Source organism: Pipra filicauda, unplaced genomic scaffold, assembly GCF_003945595.2.
Source record: "Pipra filicauda isolate LSUMZ 115617 unplaced genomic scaffold, ASM394559v2 scaffold16_size7369187_pilon, whole genome shotgun sequence".
Taxonomy (NCBI): domain Eukaryota; kingdom Metazoa; phylum Chordata; class Aves; order Passeriformes; family Pipridae; genus Pipra; species Pipra filicauda.
This window is the reverse complement of record NW_024104207.1, coordinates 6,258,278-6,279,898: the sequence shown is the minus strand read 5'-3', so window position 1 is coordinate 6,279,898 and position 21,621 is coordinate 6,258,278. Positions and strand designations below refer to the sequence as shown.

General features: G+C 46.0%; 1 protein-coding gene across 3 annotated transcripts in view; it reads left to right on the top strand.

The window, feature by feature from the left end:
* Nucleotides 1–21,621, top strand: part of CASTOR2 (cytosolic arginine sensor for mTORC1 subunit 2) — a 137,338-nt gene that overhangs the window by 100,213 nt on the left and 15,504 nt on the right. For 2 of the 3 annotated variants that reach the window (XM_039379517.1, XM_027749966.2), the window contains exons 3-8: nucleotides 11,235–11,428; nucleotides 12,211–12,343; nucleotides 13,641–13,764; nucleotides 14,311–14,421; nucleotides 15,793–15,875; nucleotides 17,934–18,028. In XM_039379517.1, the coding sequence (XP_039235451.1) occupies nucleotides 11,235–11,428; nucleotides 12,211–12,343; nucleotides 13,641–13,764; nucleotides 14,311–14,421; nucleotides 15,793–15,875; nucleotides 17,934–18,028 (740 nt within the window). Of the gene's footprint in view, nucleotides 1–11,234; nucleotides 11,429–12,210; nucleotides 12,344–13,640; nucleotides 13,765–14,310; nucleotides 14,422–15,792; nucleotides 15,876–17,933; nucleotides 18,029–18,827; nucleotides 18,971–21,621 lie in introns of those variants that run through there. The other variant, XM_027749967.2, reaches the window with a different exon arrangement.

The following is a 21,621-nucleotide window of genomic DNA, read 5'->3' as shown; positions in this document are numbered from 1 at the left end:
ACAGTGGCATTAGTTGCAGTCCTGACCCCTTTCCAGGCTGGCTGATAAACCCCATCGCTCTGGCAGAGTTGTCACTCCGGCAGGAGGGGAAGTTTGCTCCTACCAGCACTTTCTGCCAGGCCTTTGGAGGGGTGCTGACTCAGGCGACTCAGCCCTTGCTTTACGGACTTCATCTATAGAAGAGGAGGATCTGCCTGAGTGAGTGTGTGGAGTCCTCACACCTGCACACTTGGCCTTCCAGAAATGACAAAGATTGATGACATCTTTGGAGTAATTTGGCATGTCCCAACCAAGGAAAGATTTTCCCAGTTCAGATACAGTACTGAATATCCCCTCTGTCCATCCACAAATTCACAGATAGAGTAGGGTGAGGTAGGAACGTCTCACAGTTTGGAAATTGAGCTTCTGTGAATCCTTTCCCCAGCACCACCCCATGTCACCTGCATGCCTGGGACTGGCAGGGAATGGGAACAGAGCAGAGCTCAGCTGGCCTGCATGGCTGGCAGCTGGGAAAAGTTTGGGGGTTTTATGATGATGGACTCAGATGACAAGTGGCCAACAGATGTAATCCTTGTGATGATGGGATGGGTAGCCAGCACTCCTAGGTTTCTCTCTGGTTTGCCCACAGATATGCAAATATGTCTGCACTGCCCTGAAAGCCTCTTTTAAACTGAAGCAATTGTTAGGGCGGTGTTTTGGGTCCATTCTGTAGTCTCAGAGCAAGATGATAACACTCAAAAAATGGACCCGTGTGAACATCTGTCACTGGACACTATTGGAACTGCCTCTGGTCTGACTTGGTGTGGTGAGTCATGTGTATCCAGAACATCTCTAGGAGGGAAGTCTTCCACTCCACTTCCTTTAACTGGAACAAGGGGAGGCAAACATTTAGTAAAACAGCTTCAAAAGTTGGAGAGCTGGATGTTTTCATGTAAAGTTAATGACTGTTAAAAATAGCAGTTCTCATTCATTTCCCTACCAGAGCCCTGTCTGTTATTCTGGATGTGACCCAGGGTGTACATGGGACTGTCGCTGTGGCTAAACGCAGGACTGCAGCAGCTATTCCAAGAACAGTGATCTATCTCATGTACCTCCCCAGGACACAGCTTCCCCCAACTTTTCTGCTTGCCACAACCTTCGTGCCAGGCCCAGGTGAAGGACCACAGACATCTGGAAGGCTTCCACAAGGCCAGGAGAAAGCTATCATAGCAAAATCTCTGCAAAGCCCAGTGCACACACTCATCAGATACTAAATACTTGAGCTGGGAAAGGGAGAGGAATGGGACATAAGCTCTTGTGTGTCTTCAGAGATTTGTGCTGGGTACCTCTGCTGAAGCAGCTTGGGCTGCAGCAGATCTGGTGGATGTGCAAAAGAACATGGCACTGCTTGGTTATGTGGTTAGTGGGGGACAGGCAGAGAATCTAGATGGTGTTTCTGGCCTCTGCCTGCAGCTGTGCAGCACTTGGTGGTTGTTGAGTTCAGCTCTTTGTCGGGTCGACACAGGGATGCAAATTCTTTGCTTGAAGGTGGGGAAGCTGAGGTTCAGAGGAATATTTGCTGATTTTAAAGGAAATATATTGTGTTTCACATCTCTCTACTGCAAGGGAAACTTGCATTGCAAACACATTCTTTTCCCCCTGGGAAATTATGTCTTTTCTTTAATGCAAGGGGATCCAGCTGCTCTCCAGATGCAGACCAAAGGAGTCACTTGTTTTGGTGGTAGGTTGGAGCCCAATGGAGGGAGAAAAAGCAACTGCTTGGATTTCTGCAGCTGTTGTTATTTCAGAAGGATAGGAGAGGCATGGAGACCCCTCACCTCAGTGGCACAGGCACTGCTGGTCCCTTCTGCGGACACAAGAGGCTTTGGGAAAATGACATGAAATGAAAATACCAGCACACAAATAAAGGGGAGCTACATCCTTTAAGTGCACCAGGATGGGTTGCCAGGTCCCACCTCCTGAGTTCATTCTTGGTGCTGTTACTGTAACACCCAGGAGCCACAATGCTCTGTGGAAATATGCCAACATTTCACATACTTATTTAGTGTGAGAGAGGGACTTTAGCAACCAAATACTTTATGCGAAAGGGAAACATAGGTATGGGAAGGGATGCTCAACGTCACCTCACAAGCTAGTGGCAGAGTAAGGCAGGTAAGTCCCATCTGGTGGGGCCAGACCATTGTGATGGACTCACAGCAACCACCTGCAGCCCTTGCCACTGCCCCAGTATTCCTGCACGTGGACTGTCTCTGTCTGGCAGGGACAGGGCACCTGTGAAACAGCCTGCAGCTCTACTTACCCCCAGGCCAGCAGCCAGCTAGGCAAGGAGTATAGGAAAGTCTGAAAGAGAGACAGGCTGCACAGGAACGGTGCATTTCTGAAAACAGCATGCTTCTTGCCTCTGCTTCTTACAGTCAGCAAAAGCAGCAGAGTTTTAACCTGGCTTTGATGCTTTTTTGCATTCACAACAAGCTCCAACGATAACATTCACTTTAATTTAGCTCTTCCCTAGAAATGAACCTTTCAGTTTACTCTGCTTGCCTGTATTCAGTCAGTAGAGAGACCCTGAACAGCTTACACTGGGGAAAAGTCTGATTTGTCTGTTCAGTCCCAGTGGTGTGCCAGGCGCATTTGATTGCTGGAACTACCCCAAATTCCTGCCTGCACCCTTAATTGGGAGACAAGGATGGGGATGAGCAGGGAACTCCAGAGGTGTAAATAGATCAGTCAGCCACATGGCGTCATCTGTGCTTTGTACAAATATAGTTGAGGACATGCTGAGCAGAAAGAATAATTTTAATTATCACATGCTTCTTCCCCAGCTCTGGAACTAGTGTAAATACATTCTCACTTCTGCTTCTTTTAGCAGACTAGCTAGTAAACTTTCCAGGAAGGTGCCATACCTCAGCATCTACCTCATCTCATTCCTCAAAATCCACAAAGGCTGTGTCCATGTCAGCAGAGATGAGGAGCCCTTTGGCATGTGTTGAGAAAGTGATGCACATGTTCCCGATAGGTAAAGAGAAGCAGCACCACACTGTCCTCCTTCATCCTCTCAGGGCATGGGCGTTGTGCTTAGGAGGTCTTTCTGTAACTGTACTGTTCATGGTAAAAATACACACTTCTCGATCTTGGAACATGACACCTGTCAGACTTTCCTGTTTCGTGCAGATATGTGGGCAGATGTATAACAGTGGAGAAGCTGCAAAGCAGTGTAGCCTCCCTTCCCAGAAACTTTTTGTATAGGCCTTGCTTGGGAGCTGCTAGACTGAGGTGCCTGCAGAAGTGGTTGTGGTGTGGGGGATAGTGGATGGGGCTGTTTAGGAAAGTAGTTACTTTGCATTAAAAGTTTCTAGCTGTTTCAAAATAGTCATTTGCCCCTGCAGATTGCTTACAGTGAAGGTTCAGTGGAGATGGCTGAGCTGACACAATGTCTGCTGTAGCTCCTGAGATTGCTGGAAATATCCACTATTAAATCCCTTGTTGTCTCTGGGTAGGAGCCATTTCTCTATCTTTAAGAATAGGGCTTGAAGAAATGCCCCAGGTGACCTCAGTGCTCTTCAAAGCAGATTTTTGAATCTTCTAATTTTTATAAAATAAAGGTGTGATGAATGTGTTTATCATTTCCCTCCAGTAAAGGGCTTGGAGAACTCCCTTGTGTGTGACTAATAACAGTAGTTTCCATCAGATGGACATGAAACCCAGGGTCACTGCGTGTAATTCCCTGTGTATGTAATTTGTCCTATTCGTGTGAATAGTTGGAAATTCAAACTGGTTATTACACTGGGTAAAACTTGAATTGAATTGTCAGGACAACATGAGAAAATTGCACTGTGTATGTTCACCGATTCTATGTAAATAAATAGCCTTTAGAGTTAGTTACTCCATAAACTGAAAGAATATCTGTAACAGACAAGGACTAGTATAAGATGAATGTCATGCAAGAATCAAAGGAAGATGCATTTGCTTGAGGTTGCTTTGGGAACACTCCTGGGAGGCGTGGGTTTGGGGAGAGCTGGTCTGTACTGGGTGCTCTGAGCCAGCTGCTCAGAGCTCAGGGAGTGGGACTTTGGCAGGTTCAGGGTGCTTTTTTTTCCCTAGAGAGCATTCTCATTTGCTTACTTCTTGTTTTCTTTCTTTTCCTCTGTCTGTTTTTCTGTCTTTTATGGTCTTGATAGTGGAAAGTGAGAAACCTTTGCCTTTCAAACCTACCTGATTATCCCTGGAATAGCACTAGTACCAACAGCTTCCTCCCTCAGTGATAAGGCAAAGATGGTCAAAGAGGCCAGAACAAAACTTCCCAGGAATTCTAACCCTGTTTTTAGACATTCAAATCTTTGCTACACTCCCTCGTAGTGCAGAAATTTTCCATGCTGCTTTGCATTTGCTGTAAAGTCCTTCAATTGTCAGATGTATATAAACCTCAGCTGAACAAGTCAGCTGGTTCTTTAGAGCAAAATTTAGAAGAAATAGGGGTTTGTACCCACTTCAGGAAACTGAAACACAGAAACATTGAGGCTAGATGTCATTTCCTCCCTGCAGAGTGCGAGTTTATGAACCTAACAATGTTCTTTTGACAGTTGTGTGAGTGGGATAATAAATAAATGGGAAAATGAGATGACAGGTTTCACAGCTTCCCTGTTGATGGCACTTAGAATAAAAAAACCCAAGTTTTGCATGCTCTGCTAGGAGAAAATGTCAGAAACACAGAAGCACACAGTTAGAGATGGCGAGGTTCCCCAGGTGTGGATCCAGTCCTGCAGGTGCCCAGGTTCATCAGGAGCAAATTTGGGATGAAAGAGATGAAAATTGAAGTTCGATAGTCCACTGAGATCCTGGAAAAACCTGCTGTCCCATTTGCTGGCACCACTTGGTATCTAATAAACATGTAGAGCTCTAAAAACCCCTGCTGTGCCCTGGATGAGATGTCTCACTGCCAGCTCACGCATCTGAGCCTGAGCACGGTGCTGGAGGCACTGCACTCTTCATGTCACAAGTCGTGTTCACAGAGCTCACTTCTGTTCCTGATTCTGGCACAGCACCTCTGTTTGCCCAGAAAGGTGATGGATACCCCATCCCTGGACACATTTAAGGTTAGGGGGCTTGGAGCAACCTGATCTAGTTGAAGATGTCCCCGCTTATTGCAGGGAGGTTGCACTAGACGGCCTGTAAAGGTCCCTTCCCACCCAAACCATTCTCTGATACAATGATCACCTCTGGTATTGCCCTGTGAGGAAGGTGGCAGCTGACCAAACCGTTAGCATAAATGGAAAAAATTGCTAAAGCTGCTTGATCGTGAGCGTGCTGACCTCTTCCCAGGATGAGCTCAAGCTTGTTGCCACGTGAGATGCTTTCAGCTGGTTCGGAGCTGTGGGGTTTTCTTCCTCCTCTTGAGCGCAGAAGCATTAACTTTTTGGACCTAAGACAAGCAACGAGCTTTCACCTTGCCTGACTATTGTGCTTAGATAAGTCCCTTGGTGTGGGAATGCTCTGTGGCACTTGGATCAAACTGACACCCAGGACTTTCTGCCTGGTGGCCACCTCACTCTGCACTCCAAACTGCCCAGGGGGCTTGCTTAGAATTTGTGTGGCAGCAGCAATCTTTGCTCCCAGTTATTAAGTGTGAAGCTGGCAACGTGTGTGCTTTAAGGCCAAAATAAAGGCTGTTTGCATCCTCTGAAAGGTTATGATTTGCCTTGTAACATCCCCAGGATGTTTTTGCTGCCCTGGTGGGGTCCTGTAGGGGAAGCACAGTGCTGGATCACTTTGGCTTGTCCATGCAGCAAAGCAAAGCAAGGAGTAGGACATCCATCAGGAACAACCCTCATGCTTCCAGAGTAGTGAGGACCAGGACACACAAAGCTGGCCACTGGACCAGCTTCAGAGCTCTTTCTGGATTTTAGCACACTACTTTAGAAACTGATAAATAAACACCTTTATCCTGCTTTATCCCCTTTCTGATATTTTCTGGAAGTGAGAGAAAGAGAGTACCCCATTTCCAACATTAAAGGAATATTTACTTTGCCTGATTTCTCAAAAGAAATGGGGTTCAGGTGGTTATCTTCCACCCACTCTTCCCTCAAGATTTGGAGCTCACGTGGCCAGTTTCCACAGTGCCTGAAAGAATAAAAGTTCCTAAAATGTTTCCCGAGCAGAGATATCCAGTTCAAACACATGCACTTTATGCAGATGTCAGGAAACCACACCAGTGGGTGCTGGCAATGAGCCCTGTGTACCCCAGCTCCCCGTGGGCTCGCTGGTGGTTGGGCATTGCACGGTCTGCACAGCAGCACCTCTCCAGCCCCTCTGGTGTAGTGAAGCCAACAGAGAAGTCAGACACTAGGCTTTGGCTCAGGCTTTACGCCCCGAGATTATAAAATGGGATTTTAAAACTGCAGAGCAATGAAAAGCTTCTACTGGAAGAGAACCCCTTAATAAACACAAAAATCCTATTAAAAATATATATATACATAGCAGTACTGCCACATTGAGGCATTGGTGACAGCTCTCCTGATTTATCATGACTTTTGCACTTGGCAGTGTTTTTTATTTCTAGTGACCGACCATTGGAATCCTGCTATTGTAGGAGCCGTTTTCCCTGTCCTTTTAATATAAGCCAGAGTCTAGCTGCCATTTTTGCAGAGGGAAGCTATAGAAGGTGAAATAAGTACAGTGTAAGGTTTTTAAAACCAGAAGGCTGGTCAAAAAATCCACAGCACTTTTTAATTTCCTTATTTTTTAGTATTTGGCTGAAAACACAAGTCTCGCAATGATGAATCATGTGAATAGTTGGTTCATTCAGAGTACGAGAACAAACCAGAGAGTAGCACATCACTCAGGGCATTCTGCTATGCAAAAATTTGTGTACTGAGTGAAGGTAAGTGCTTAGGAAATGATCCAAAATGCCACACCAACGGAACAAACCGAGTGCCTTCATTTCTCTCCAACCACTATGATAAATCCATCATTTATCTATAGTTTCACTTGAAAATATAGGTGTCCTGAAGTGGGTGTCTGATTGTCGTTAAGTTGGAATAGGCTCCACAGAAAACAGGGTATTTTTGTGGAGGAAGGGAGTAGGTCACTGGTTGGCAACACATTGCACAGGACTCACCCAGCTATCAGTGTGGGTAGGTGAGATGCATTTCTTCTGTGGAGCTGTGCATCCCCCTTAACTATAACCTTTTTATGAGAAACGTGAACCCATTTAAATTAGATACAGAAGGGCAAAAAAGTTCTGGTGGTCCTGCCCTTTCTCAGAGCATTTTGCACATTTTCCACTGTTCTGCTGGAGCGGGAGATCTGTCTCCTGGTGCTTTGTCTCTTGCTATGCAGGATGCGCGAGACTGCAGGGTCCCTAGGGTGGACAATATAGGCAGAAAAAATGTTGTTTTCCCAGTGTTGTGCAGACCCACACTGTCGGGCTGACTCTTTGATCAGGACTGTAAAAACAGAAGATTTTTTCTTTCCTGCTTTCTGTGACTTCCTTGGCTGCTTGCAAAGACCCATGAGCTGGAATCTCATCATCTGCCCAACAACCTCCCAAAGGTATTTTAGGAGTGCCACATGGAGCACCAGCTCACAGTACTTACAGCATTGCATATAGTGCTCCAGCGGCAGCAATTCAGTCCTTATTTGGGTTTCAGCCAATGTTTGTTGTCCTCCTTGGAAATGGTATTGATTATTTTTGCTGAGGAGCCAATTATGGCTGCTATGATACTCGCCACCTCTCTTCCCGGGATGATGTGTGCCATGGAGGCTGCTCTACTTCAGCTAGGGCTGCCAAATGGGCCAGTGAGGCTCCAGACAGAGCCCTGACCTTTTAAATAACCCACGATATGAATAAGCAGTTACTCACTCCCTAAACCTTATTGGACGTGTTGGTTGGGTTTGGTTTGTGCAGGGATTGGCATTTGTTTAATACCTGGGAGGTTTAATACTGGGAGGTGCAGTGTCCCACATGGCATCTGTCTGCTTGGTGGCACTGCAAGATTGCATGCAGTGGGAAGAATTTTGGATGAGAGAAAACTGCTGTACCAATGGAGAGCAGTCCCACAGGCTTTTGGAGCCCACCAGCAATTGGTACCCAGCGTTGCATTGCCAGGGGCAATCATTACCCTGGGCTATCAAATTGTTCACATCTTGCCAAGCCTGGTGGGGTTCCATGCCAACGACCATGGAATGATGGCTGGAGTCTAGGCCCCTGCTCTGCCAGTGGTAGTTGTGATGTTAGGCAGAAAACAATGGTTGTGGAGCCTGCAAGCAGCTGACCTGCTTCTGGTGCCTGCTGTTGGCAGCAGCTCTGCAAAGCCTTACACAGCAAAACCACAAAAATCTTAAGGCTTCACCCCAGTGAAAGTTCAAAACAAACCCCCTGATTATAATAAAGCCTTTGAGAGGTCCTTCTCAGCTAGAGGTGAGATGTCCCCCATGATCAGAAGTGGGAGTGAGTGCACTCTGATAAACCAGTTGCCAGAGAATCTTGATAACCCAGCAGAGAGATTTCTGCCTGATGGGAGGACAGAGGACGTGGCAGTGCTGAAGCTGTGGCGTGTCCAGAGTTCTGCTCTCCCGTGGGCTGAGTGGTGGAGATGGTGGGTTGGTACTGAAACATGGGCGATTCCTCATTTTCCTCTATATTTATTACCTTGTTCTACCTCATTGAGTCTGTGTAAAAAGGTTCTTTGCCTAGATGGTGGTTGGGTGTTGGAACAGGCTCCCCAAGGCAGTGGTCACAGCACCAAGCCTGACAGAGTTCGTGCGTCCAGATGATACTCTCAGGCACATAGTATGACTCTTGGGGATGGTCGTGTGCAGGACCAGGAGTTGCACTTGCTGATCCTTGTGGGTCCCTTCCAACTCAGCGTGTTCTGTGATTCTCTGTTAATGTTACAACTGGTGTTTTTGGCTCTCCTTGGGTTTACAGCATTTAACAGGATCCTGGGCAAAGCACTGTCCCACATGATTTATTTGATACTATTTTTTTTAGATGAATTTGTTGATCCTCCAGCCTGAGTTTGTTTCCTTAAAATTTGGGCTGTATTTTTCCATCTGGCTGCCTAGTGGAGACAGTGTCCAAAATTGGTATTTCAATCACTTCGTATATATTTTTTGCAAAGTTAATTGAATTGTGAGAAACAGGTTACTTAAGCAAGTGCAGTGGCCCCTGTCACACTTCATAGGACCTGTTAAACACATAAACCCAAACGTGATCAACACTTCCCAATAATTACAACTGCAATGGGCAAATCAGCCATCCTGCCCCCTGAGGAAGGGGTTGATGAAGTCTTTTTGGGGAAGCTCCTCCAGCGCAGCTGCTGCTGGACTGAAACATGATAGTGCCTCTGTCCACCATGAAATACTACATCTTCCATCATATCCCTGACCCAAAATAGTATTTAAACTGGCGTATGATGAACTGCAATCCAGGCCCATGTCACCTGAACAAAGCAGGAATATCATCTGCTCTGTTTATAGAGAGGAAAATAAGTTGTGTGATCTCTTCTCGCTGCCATTTAGGTGTCATTAGTGAACTTGGGCACACCTGGGACATGCTCACTGGGGTTGGGACTGGTTGGTGAGCACAGGACCCTGAGGCAAGCAGAGTTCAGTGGCAGTTGTTTTGAGCCCTAGTTTCTCCGTGCCAGATGATGCAGTAAGTTTGGCTTTGGGGGTGCTTCTCTGATGCAGAGGGCTGTCTGATCAGAAAATGGTTATTTTGCTGCAATAATTTGCTGCAAGCAACTTGCACTAGTCTCTCCAAGGTAACATCCTATTGATTAATGCACAAACTTACCCCCTCTCACTGTGTCTAGTTTTCATTCCATGTAAGCTCTGATTACTCAGTAAAAAACATTGGCTTATGAAGCTAAACATCAAAATGCAGAAGCAGAACCCTCAGTATCTCCACTGTTTGGCAGTGTGTTTGCTCAGGGTTATTTTCATGCCACACACAGTTGAGGTTATTGAAGAGAGTAAAATGAACAGTGTTTGTTATTCAGTTCATTTTGGGTTTTCAGTGCTGTCATTGTCTCAGGGAAGTGGTGCCTGAGGATTCGGAGCAGGTGAGGTTAAGAATTTATTACACAGTGTTTGAGGCTGTACAGAAACAGCTCCCAAAGGTCTCACTGAAGGAAAAGGAAAGGATACTGTATGGAGGAGCCAGGAGTGGGTGGACATGGAGACAAGTCTGCAGTGCCAGGGCACTGACTGCAGGAGCAGTGATGCTGGGGTTTATGCTTTTCAGACTTCTGGGCTGTATCTCTCCTCTGAGCTAAGTGTGTAGGTTTCCACTGGGACCTCTGCTGTGTCCTTACTGGCTGGATCTGCATCTGAGGTCAGGTTCCTTACACCAAGTAGATTTAACTGAGATTATGCATTTGTTAGTCTGGATCTGGATCTGAACTGTTTATTTCTATAATTTGCCAAACTAAAATCCAGAGTCCAGAGGATCTTAGTGTATGCCTTCATTCCAGAGTCTGACTCTGGTTTTCTAGGCTGTTAATGCATTAAGGGTTCTTTAAAACAGTTAATAATTTGTATTAAGTGGTTTAGCTGCAGATTTTTAACTACTTAACCACAACAGACTAGAAGCAAATGGAATGGGGTTATTCTTAAAAAGGTTTCCATTATCCTATGCTTACCTTGTAATCCCTCCATCTCTACAGAATCCGTCCATCTCTACAGAACTGTATGGCTCTTCTGCTTTAGAGATGGAGGCAGCAGCCCACAGATGCATAGGGTGCCTGCTCTGCATCTGCAAAGTCTTGGATACCGCCAAGGCTGTTCTGTCAACCTTCATCTCAAGTCCAGGAGAACAAAATTTGGGTTTAGATTAGAGTGGGAAAATGGAAACAAGAAAAGCCTGAGTAAAGTGTTCAGAGAAATTGTGTGATAGAAATTATTCAAGTTAAGTTAAAGACCTTGGGCTGCTTCCACATGGGAAGGTCACCAGGGCCAGACGCAGCCATCCAGGTGAATTACTGAGTCTCTCTGTGTTGTCCTCAACAATCTGTATGAGTCTTGCCATGGAATTTGATGCAATCACTATGTGTAAAACCAGCACAATACCATCCTGTGGAGTAGCATGGGGAAGCCCATGAGGTTGGCTGGATAAGGGGGCTCATCTCATTCCTTGCACTTAGGTCTGTGCTAACCACGTACTGATAGATGATGGACCTGGTTCTCCCTGCCTCTAAAACAAACCTCTGTCCTCCCGTTCTGTCTCTTTGCAGAGCTTCCTTCCTCGGAACACTTGAGCGTGGCTGATGCGACATGGCTTGCCCTCAACGTGGTATCTGGTGGAGGTGGCTTCTCCAGCTCCCAGCCCATTGGAGTGACCAAAATTGCCAAGTCAGTAATAGCACCTCTAGCTGACCAAAACATCTCAGTGTTTATGCTCTCCACCTATCAGACGGACTTCATCCTGGTAAGAGAATGTGAGAGGAAAAGGCAGAGTTACTGCCACTAGATGAGGGTTCAGTTAGGCATTTCTGGGAACAAGTTGTTTGGGAAGCAGCAGAAGTACCAAAGTCTGCTTTCCCCAGAGCTCTGTCCCTTGTAGTTAGGCTTTCTGACATCTCAGGAGCTTTTCCCATGGAATGAAGCATTTGTTGTCATGAGCTGTCTGGTGTCTAAGGAGAGTACTGAACCCACACTACAGTCTCTCCCTCAGTGGAGGTTCTGGCAGCATTTCCCACCATCACTCAGACATTGGTTTTCTGAAAGTTAGAGGAACACAGTGTCTGCTGTCAGGTTGGCTGGTGATGGCCAAGAGGCTCCAAAGTTGTTTTGGACAGACTGTTTTTCTGTCTCACACACACGTGTGTGTGTGTGTGTGTGCGTGCCCGCACACAGGGCCCAACCGTATTTCCTTAGGAAACAAGGCTGAAGAACAGGCAAGTACTGAGTTCTTGAAGGGATGCTGGAAAAGACATGAGACATCCTCCTCTTAGAAATCTCCACACTCTTTTCACAATCTTAAAAGCACTCTGAGGCTCGCACTGGTATCACCAAGTGTGCTTCTCTAAGACACACACAGATGGTAATTATTGTTACACACCACAGATGGTAATTATCATTACACACCCGCTGGCTCAAGCAGGAGTCACATGTCCACTTCTCAGTGCCCTGAGAGCATGTGCCCTCCACTGCAGTATCTTGTCACTTCTGGAGCACACCATCACCAGATAATCCTGTTGTCACCTCCAGGTGCGTGAGCGAGACCTGCCCTTCGTGATGCACACGCTGGCTGCCGAGTTCACCATCCTCAGAGTAGTGAATGGGGAGACAGTGGCTGCTGATGACTTTGGGATAACAAATGGATTTGTCAAACCAAAACTAGGTAAGGACCAGCACAGGCTCAGCTTGCCAGGGAGTTGGTCTCCATGACACATGGGGTGGAAGTCCTGCCTCCTAGCTTCCTCCAACATTTGGGGGAATGTTTATCCTGTTGTAAGGTAGTAATCTTACAAGGCTATCCCAGTACAACCAAGGATTTGAGTAGGTTCTTAACTTTCTGAGCAGTGCTGATGAGTTTTGCTGAATTTTAGCCTTTTAATGCTTGTTTCACATCTTTAGAGGAGACATGCCTTTTGTAGGACAGAAGGTTAAAGTACAGTTCATTGCAGTTGCAAAAATAACATTGTCTGCAGCCCATATTTCCATGCTTCAACATTCCAAAGAAAAATGGCTTCTATAAAAGCTTGTTTAAGTATTGCAGTGATGCACAGAGAAGATTGTTGTTCAACTTTCACACTTCAGTGCCAATGAGGATCAAGGCCACAATGAGCTCAGGACTGTACAAAAGCTTAGTATGTTTGCAGTCTAGAGGAACAAGCATCAAGCCAAAGGGCACAATTAGGAAAGGAACAACTTAAATGTATATGTTTAGCTGGAGACCTCTGTGTAACTTTTTGCCCATAACCAAAATAAAAGCAGAGATCAGTTTTTATGAAGTGCCGCTCAATTCTGTCACTCAGGAGCTATAAATCATCTGATTTAAGAAAATGAGCCTTAAACAAAAAATGCATTAAGGAAGGGCACAGTGAAACGTGTTGATTAGGCACAGGTATGTAGTTTACTGTGTTGCTCTATTTACTAGTTGGTTACCTAAATACTGGCTGCTTCTCAACCACTGGCTGCAAATGTCTTTGCCAAACTGCTGTGTGGCAACCGGTTTTTAATTTTTCTAGATATTATCATCCCCAGAAATGAGGAAAAAGAGGATGGACTGCCAACAACCACAGCTGGAGAAATGCCTTCCATAGCCCTGCCTTTTAAATGGTGGAAGCCTGAATTTTTTTGCACTTTTCAGTTTGTCTTGGCACCTCCTTTAGGTTGTCCCTCAACTCATGTGGCTACACCTGATGGTGTGAAAGCCCCTAGGAGTAGAGAGCTGGGCTGGGTACTCAGGGTGATACCACCCTATACCCCAGGGAGAGCACCACAAGAGCAGGTTGTGCACAAGTCCCTCAGTCCCTGTCTGAGAGCCAACATGTCTTCAGCTATGAAGAACTGCCTTACAAATACCTTGAGCTTTCTCTGCGGCTGCTGCCAGTGCATGGATAATACGGCTGCTGGGACAGGAACTTTCTGCAGATGTGGCTTCACAGTTGTATGTGTCCATGTGTCTCTTTCAGTTCAGAGGTCTGTCATTCATCCCCTTTCCAGTCCGAGTAATATGTTCTGCGTCACCAGCCTGGATCCAGATACCCTTCCTGCTGTTGCTACACTCCTAATGGATGTCATGTTTTACTCCAATGGGTAGGTCATGCAGGGAAGTGTGCTTCCAGGAGAGGTGTGCCTGGCATCTGAAAGCACAGAATCCCATTGCTCCTCTGGGATGCTCAGGGATCTGCTGTGGCCTTGTGCTACTCCAGTGCTCTGCACTGGGGGAGGAAGGTTTCACAGACTCAGGAGGGTTGTCCTGATAGGTGGAAGCCCAACGGGCTTGAGGGTGCCCAAAGACATCTGCTGGTTTTGGAAAGCTTGAGCCTTTCAGAGTGAAGTTAAGAGCAGCCATGTGATCAGTGTGCTGCATATCTGTACAGCTGGCTGGGCTGCTGCCCTTTGGTGCCTGTGGCTCCTGGCCCACAGCCTCCTGCGAGGGGACCTTGGGGCAGGGATGGGAGAGGTTTGTCAGATGTGGAGATTGCCTTTTTCCCCCATGCAAAATAAAAAAATTAAAAGCAGTATAGAGTGACAGGACTCTGTGTCACTTCCCTAAGTCAGTGTATGAACATTTCTGGTTTCACAGCCTTCCTGTGTTCTTCTAGCCATAGTTAATGTTCTTCTCTTCTGTTTCTTCAGAGTAAAAGACTCGATGGTGGGCAACGAAGACTCGGGACATATTCGCTTTTTCTCCTTTTCTCTCATCGAGGGTTATATCTCCTTGGTCATGGATGTGCAGACACAGCAGAGGTGAGCATTAGTCTTAGGGTAACCTGGACCTCAAAAAAAGCACCTGGGATGTTTTCAAAGGAGCAGGAAGCAGCTTAGACTCCTTCACGTTAATTATTGGGACCTTCATTGCATCAGTGTCATGGGTCTGTACATCCTGTCACTTTCCAGAGTGAAATCTGGCATGTGAGTTCCAGTGTCTGAATTTTGGGCTTGTCTGTCCAAGCCCTCAGTGAAATCACAAGTCAGTGTGATGTAGGGTTATCTCACTTTCAGAAGAGGAACGAACACTGGAGTGAAGTGATTTTGGCATCTTTATTCTATTGTTCATTAGCTGTGCTTTTAAAAGCAAAACCCAAAAAGAAAATCTGGTGTAGCTGTTTGAAGTTTTACTGCTGAAGGCCAAAATCAGGATGGGGATGTCAGTGATGTTGTCTTCCTGCTTTTCTTTTACATATGACTGGTCTTGGTTCGAAATTTTGTTATGATGATTATGTCATGAGTTATCCCTTTGCAGTGGGAGCCCATGACTCATTTGTCTGATAAGGAGGAAGTCAGCTGGGGAGCAAATATCAACCTCTGTGTGTGTTTGTGCTTCTGCAGCTGCACAACACAGAAGGCTCTGAGGTCTGGAGGCTGGAGAGGATGCTGTACTGAGACTCAATGCTTAGATCTGCTTTTATAACACAGAGTAGTGTTTGGGTTTGATTCTTGGGGGCAAGTCCCCTGCCCCAGGGACTTGTTTTTCAAACTGTTAATTGCCCTCTTGAAAGTTTCTTTGACCTTACTAGAGTAAACCTTTGTCTTCCTTCAAGACTGGCCAGAGGGCTGGAGCTTCAGCCTGGGGCGTGGAAAACCTGGGAGGCCGATTCTTCTCCATCACAGGCCGCCTGACTGATGTTGGGCAAGTCTCTTACCCACTGGTCTCCTTTCTCCTGCTAAGAAATAAGGATCTCTGCAGAGATACTAGGGACCTCCTGGGGATAGTATGGAAAAAAGCACTGATGGTGCTCAAACACAGGAACAGTGGTCAACATTTACATTCCTGAGAGCAGGTATAGAAATACATTCCATCCCTAGGTGTGTCCAAATGCAGCTCAAATGAAACCTTCACGGTCTCAATGTTTGTAAAGCTGGGGCACAGCCTGTTTCTTAGAAATCTTTTCCTGTGCCTCTCTCACAGCAGATGCTGATTTACCATAGGACACTTGGAGGGGCTGGCAGGTGCATTTGCCCCACTTGCCCTGAGTTTTCCCAGTTTGCCCAAGCTGCTGCCCTGCTATTGTTGACTTCAAATGTTGCAGGAATGCAGGAAGAGCAGATCCCCGCAGGCAGAATCTGACACACTGCTGTGTTTTAATTGCCATGTTTGGTGTTCCTTTGCTTTTACAGATTTCCTAATAATTTGTTGTTTACAAGTGCTTCTGGCGAACTATGGAAGATGGTGCGGATTGGTGGGCAGCCTCTTGGCTTCGGTAGGTGACATTTGGGGGATCAGTTGGTGCGCAGGCAGTCAGTCGCCTCAGGGCCTTCAAGGAGTATGGAAAAATCCATCTGAGGCTGAGGGTTTTCGAGAGTCAGCAGCTTAACATGACTTTGTGAGCTGAGATTTTCAAACAGGAGGAGTCTGACTCCAACCTATTAAGTCAGACTTCTAAATATACTCCTGAAAGTGCTACATGCTTGACAGTTCCAGCTAAATTGCATTCGTCTGCTGGACTTTGGAGGTGGCTACTACTGGGGCTCTGATTAAAGAGAAAACCTGGACAAAAGGTGGCATGGAAACGCATTGTAGATTACTGGAATCAGTGGTCCAAAGGCACTGTCATACTCCAGTGCAGAAATCATAGAATCCTAGAATCAGCAGGGTTGGAAAAGACCTCTGAGATCATCAGGTCTAACCCTTGATCCAACACTGCTGTGGCACTGATGCCACATCCAGTCTCATCTTAAAAACCTCCAGGGACAGAGAATTCACCACTTCCCTGGGCAGCCCATTCCAATGCCTGATTGCCCTCTCTGTAAAGAATTTCTTCCTAATATCTAACCTAAACCTCCCCTGTCAGAGCCTAAGACCATGCCCTCTTGTCTTACTGATAGCTGTCTGGGAGAAGAGACGGACCCCCACCTGGCTACAACCTCCTGTCAAGTAGTTGTAGAGAGTGATGAGGTCTCCCCTGAGCCTCCTTTTTTCCAGGCTAAACAACCCCAGCTCCCTCAGCCTCTCCTCATAGGACCTGTGTTCAAGTCCCTTCACCAGCCTTGTTGTCCTTCTCTGGACCTGCTCCAACATCTCGACATCCTTCCTGAACTGAGGGACCCAGATCAGGTTATTCTCTGACTTCGGTAGATTTAGTATAGATTTATAGCTGTCCAAGTGGGAGTCCTGTTCTCAGATGTTTCACATTCAGTGCTGCATGTTTTCTCTATTCAAAAAAATATTGGTAACACAGAGCAAGTGCTTCATGCCTGGAGGCATGTTCTTATTGCTGTGTCCCCTGCAATTTTAAGGGTCTGATCTGAATACTGCAACAAAGGCCTGATCTTCAGGAAACATGGGGGCTCCTTCCCATGGTCTACAAAGTACAAGCTTCAAGAACATTTCTGAAAAATGTTTGGCCAATTTTTATATTTAATTGCAACTTCTACACCAGACAAACAAAAGTAGCAGGAAGGAAATTTTCGTGTACTTTCTCTTTAAGCATCTTAGAGGCAAAATATGTAGATATGTCACTGATGGCACATCAGGACACTGACCAGGCCCCTACAAATGTGATGTTTAAATATGTTAACTTAAAATCAAGTTGAAATGTTGAATTGGGATCGGTGAAACTCAAGATTTCATCTGAAAACAGTGTACCGTTTTATCTGCAACGAACAAGACAGATGAACGATTTAAATTCCATTTAAAGCCCAGAAAGCCAACCGAATAGCCCGAACAGCCAACCAGATCTTGGGCTGCATCCAAAGGAGCAGGGCCAGCAGGTCGAAAGGTGGTGATTCTCCTGCTCTACTCTGCTCTTGTAAGACCCCACCTGGATGATCCTTAAAGTCCATTCCAACACATTAATGTTCTGTGATGAGATTGGCATGAAATCCTGTCTCAGGGGCTGTGGTGGGCTGCAGCCTAGGAACCATCTCTCCAGGGTGATGGGTGGGTCAGCATCTCCTCTTTCAAAGGTGCAGGGCAAAGTGTTTGATAGCAGAGAAAAATGGAGGTAAAGGGCATATGAGGCTGGTTGTGGTGCTTCCTTCTGAACATCATTCAGTGCCTTTCTTTGGACCTCTGAAAATCGTTTCAGTTCTAATGTTTTGTGCCTTTAGAGATCTGCTCTGTAGCAAAAAGAAGGTAATAAAATTAAATGTGCAAAAAAAAGCCTGATTCTGTGAGAAAGAACACATTTAATTGCAGAGATTCCTTCTGGTTGGAGTTTGTAAAGACAAACTACTCCCTGTGTAGCCGTGGAGTTGGTGAGTCCTGGGAGTTCTGCAAGCCCCTCCAAACAATGATTGATTTTTTTGTCTCCCCACAGATGAATGTGGAATTGTTGCTCAGATTTCTGAGCCTTTGGCCGCAGCCGACATCCCAGCCTACTACATCAGTACTTTTAAGTTTGATCACGCATTGGTGAGTATGAAGACAGCTTTTTTGCAATAGGGCAGATCTTTTCCCTGGGAGAAAACTCATGATGAAAATGTCATTTCCATCTGGATAGCTTGTTGGAGTGCCTTTGCTTCGATATAGCCCAGCAGACACCTCTCTCCAGCCTCCTCCTGGCTGTCACTGCCCTGTGTCAGAGGCTCCTGAACCAAGCCCAGCCCTACCCAAAGGCAAAGCTGTGCTAGTGAGTGTTGTTCTGGAAAAAGGCTGCTTCCAGTCCTTAAAGACCTGCAGCAATGGAGACATCACAGGCTCCCCGAGCAGTCTTGTTAGCTGCATCCCTGTCTTTTATTAGAAAGGGCCACAAACCCTCTCCCATTTTGCTGCAGATATAGTTGCAGGCTCCAGACTCTCGGGATGGTGCTGTGATGACCCACCCTTAAGGGGAAGGTGCTTCTTTAGGTGCTTCCTTCCACTTAAGGGTGGGCCATCCCAGGTGCCTTTGTGTGTGGGGAGCATTTTGGAGAGCCTCCCAATAGCAGACCCCTGCCTTCATCTCTTGGTGCCTGCATGGCCCTAACCTTTGTGTTTCAAAACCCATCTATTAGCTCTGCTGCCCCTGCATCTTCCTCCTCATGGTGCAGACCTTTGATAAATGAGCAATAATTGCCAGCACAGCAAGGGAAGGCAATTTTAAAGCAAATAAGTTTGTTGCCATGTTCATTCTCCTGAGTGCCCATAAGCAGTTACAGCACAATCATCAACATGAGGGTCTTGCCATCCTTACAGAGTTCTCTTTTATACTGATGGATATTTTACTTTTTAGGCCTACCTTTGCTCTTCCTTTGGCTTTATAGGACACCCTCAAAAATGAGGAATTTCCCTGGAAAGGGAAAATTGCTGTACCTGTAGCCAGAAGCAGAATGGCATTTGTCTTGGAGCCCATTTCCCTGGTCCTGAGGAAGGGAGTCAGTAACCCATGTGCTAACAAGGCTGCAAAACTCAGCTGCGTTATTCTATTCAATTGTGGTGGTTTTTTTTTAAATGTGCCCTCTATTGCATTATACTTCTCCTTTCATCACTGCAAATTCATTGCTCAGGCCCTACCTTTGACCTGTGAAAGCTCCAGTGAGTTCAAAGCAGGTTTTGGGGGGCTCGGGAGAGCTTTAATTTCACAATTGGTATGAACCATTAGCAGATGATAGGTCATGTGTGTAAAGAGTAAAAGTAAATATTATTTCAGATAGCAAAGGTCAAAGTGTTGTGTGTGTTTGTCTTATTTTCTTGAATTTTAACTGTGCTGATAAGATAAGCTAATAAAACACCATTTAAAAATCAATACTGTTAGCTTTGCCTCACATTCTTGCCATTGTGTGGCCCCAAGTGCCCACTTTCTGTGCAGAGCATAAGGTGGAGAGTGCTTCTAGGTGTCAAGCCATATTTGGAGAGCTCAGCCCTGTCAGTTAAAAGAGGTATTTAACCAAAAACTTGTGCCATACAATTGTGATGACTCTGCAGGCAGCTCCACCCTGTTGGAGTGCTTCATCCTGATGCCTCCAGCCCCACAGGAGGGGCCTGACCTTGCCTTCCATCAGCTGGCAGGGCATTGAGGCCATGCACTGAGGTCTGCAGATCTTCCTTACTCAAAGCAGTATTTTAGTGTTTTTCCTTGCTACTTGACATTTTCTTTATATATGGTTTTAAAAGCCTTTTCACCTGGACAGTGCTTTTCTAGCTGTCTAACCCCTCCATCCTTTGGAAGGTGCATTTCAAGCCCTCCTTTGCCTGACTTTGCTCTGGGCACACTGGCCAGGTTTAATGCTTTTTGGTTCTAAGGTGGTCGTGTTGGCCAAGACCCTGACCTAGATTTTGTCATATTTTCCCTAACTTTGCTACCCAGATACCATGACTTCTAGTGACATTTCTCAAGCTCTAAGTGCATCTTGAACCCTTTCTCTAAATCCTCTCTGTCTTTATTTAAGGTACTGACCTGTTGTCAACAATTTGGAGCACTTTATAAAAGTTTGTTGTTCCTTTTGATCTGTTTTTTTTTTTCTACTGGTGCATCTTAAGGTGGTTTTTGTCGCTGGGGTGTTAATACTGAGGTCTTCCTGCAATGCTGTCACTGTAGATGTTTGCCCTGGAAATCAGGACTTGTGCTTGAGAGGAAATAGAGACAGTGTTAGAGATGGGAACCTCCAGGTCTCTGGCCTGTCCCCTGCGTGATTAAAGGGCTGGTGAGAGCCATGGTTTCCAGCTCCCTCTAGAGAGAGCAAGGGATAAGAGTCCTCTTTCCAGGTGCTCTGCTCTTGGCTGCCTCATGCTCACAGATGTCTTGCTCTCCTTCACCAGCATTTTCTTTCTGAAGAGGCTGAAACTGTGTCTGGGATGTAGTTTGGAGCTTTACTTCTCCCTTCTTGTTTGGTGCTTTGGTCTGTGCACTGCCTGAGAAGTGAACACAGTGCACCAGCTGCCCTGGGACAGGGATCATTTCTAAGGGGCGGGGAGGGGTAGAACTCCTCCTCTGTTGGTAAAAATAGGATGGGTCCTGCAAAGCAAAACCATTTGTGTGTCTGTCCTGGAGAAAATCCGGCCCAAACATTTGTGGGGTGATTGATACCATTTCCATGCCGTTAAGGGAGTCAGGCATTTTTCAGGGAGTAAAGGACCAGCCCAGTGTGTTTCAGGGAGGAGGTGGGTCTGTGCAGGTCAAAGTCAGTTGGCCGGAACTGGCCAGTGCTACTTTCTCCTGCTTCTGTCCAGTGCTAACAGAGCATGTGGCGAGACCTGTACTGCTGAGCATCGCTGGGGCTGACGAGGAGAGTGTGGTTTGAAAAACTGACTCCTATGCCTTTTCTCATTATCTTCTGGAGAGGCAAGGAGTCAAACAGCTTCTTCCACTGCAGTGTTCAGTGTACTGGGAAAAATGACGGAAGGGGAGGTAATGGAAAGTCCTGTTCCCAGTGGTGGAGGTATGCTGAGGTTTTCTTCCTAACCCAGAAGAGTTCTCTGTGTGCTTGTTTTAAGATTATTTTCTTCCTTTCCAAGCTGACTTTTGTTCACACATCATCAGAGATTCTATCTTCCCATTGGAAAATTTAACATTTTTCTTGTTATTTCTCATGGGTTTTTTCCTCAGTTTTGTTAGAAGCCTTGCAGAAAGTCACAGTCCAGTTGTATTCTGACTGTCTGAGCTCTGGAAATTGTCAGTGAATCCAGGTATTGTGCTCTGGGCCTCCTCCTCTCGCAGAGGAGACAGTCCTTCTTTAACTTACTTAACGTGAATTATTTTGGCTTCTTGCAGCAACTCGCAGACAGTTCGTTTTTTCCCTCAGTCCTCTTTCCACTTTCCAAGACCTGCCTGTTCCCTGAGCAGTCTTGGAGTTTATGTAATGGTCAGATGCCCCTTTTCTGTCTGATGTAACTTCACTTGCGATGTTCTTTTCTACTGATGACGGTTGCTCTGAGAGCTTTTGTATTTTCTGTTACAAGAGATTTTTCTTGCAGTAAGTGTGAAAAGATACCCACTAATAATTTTGTATATGAACTTCTATGGTTAGGTCTCCTCACAAGACTGGATAAGAAAGTGTAGATGCTACACCACACCATCTGGGAACCCC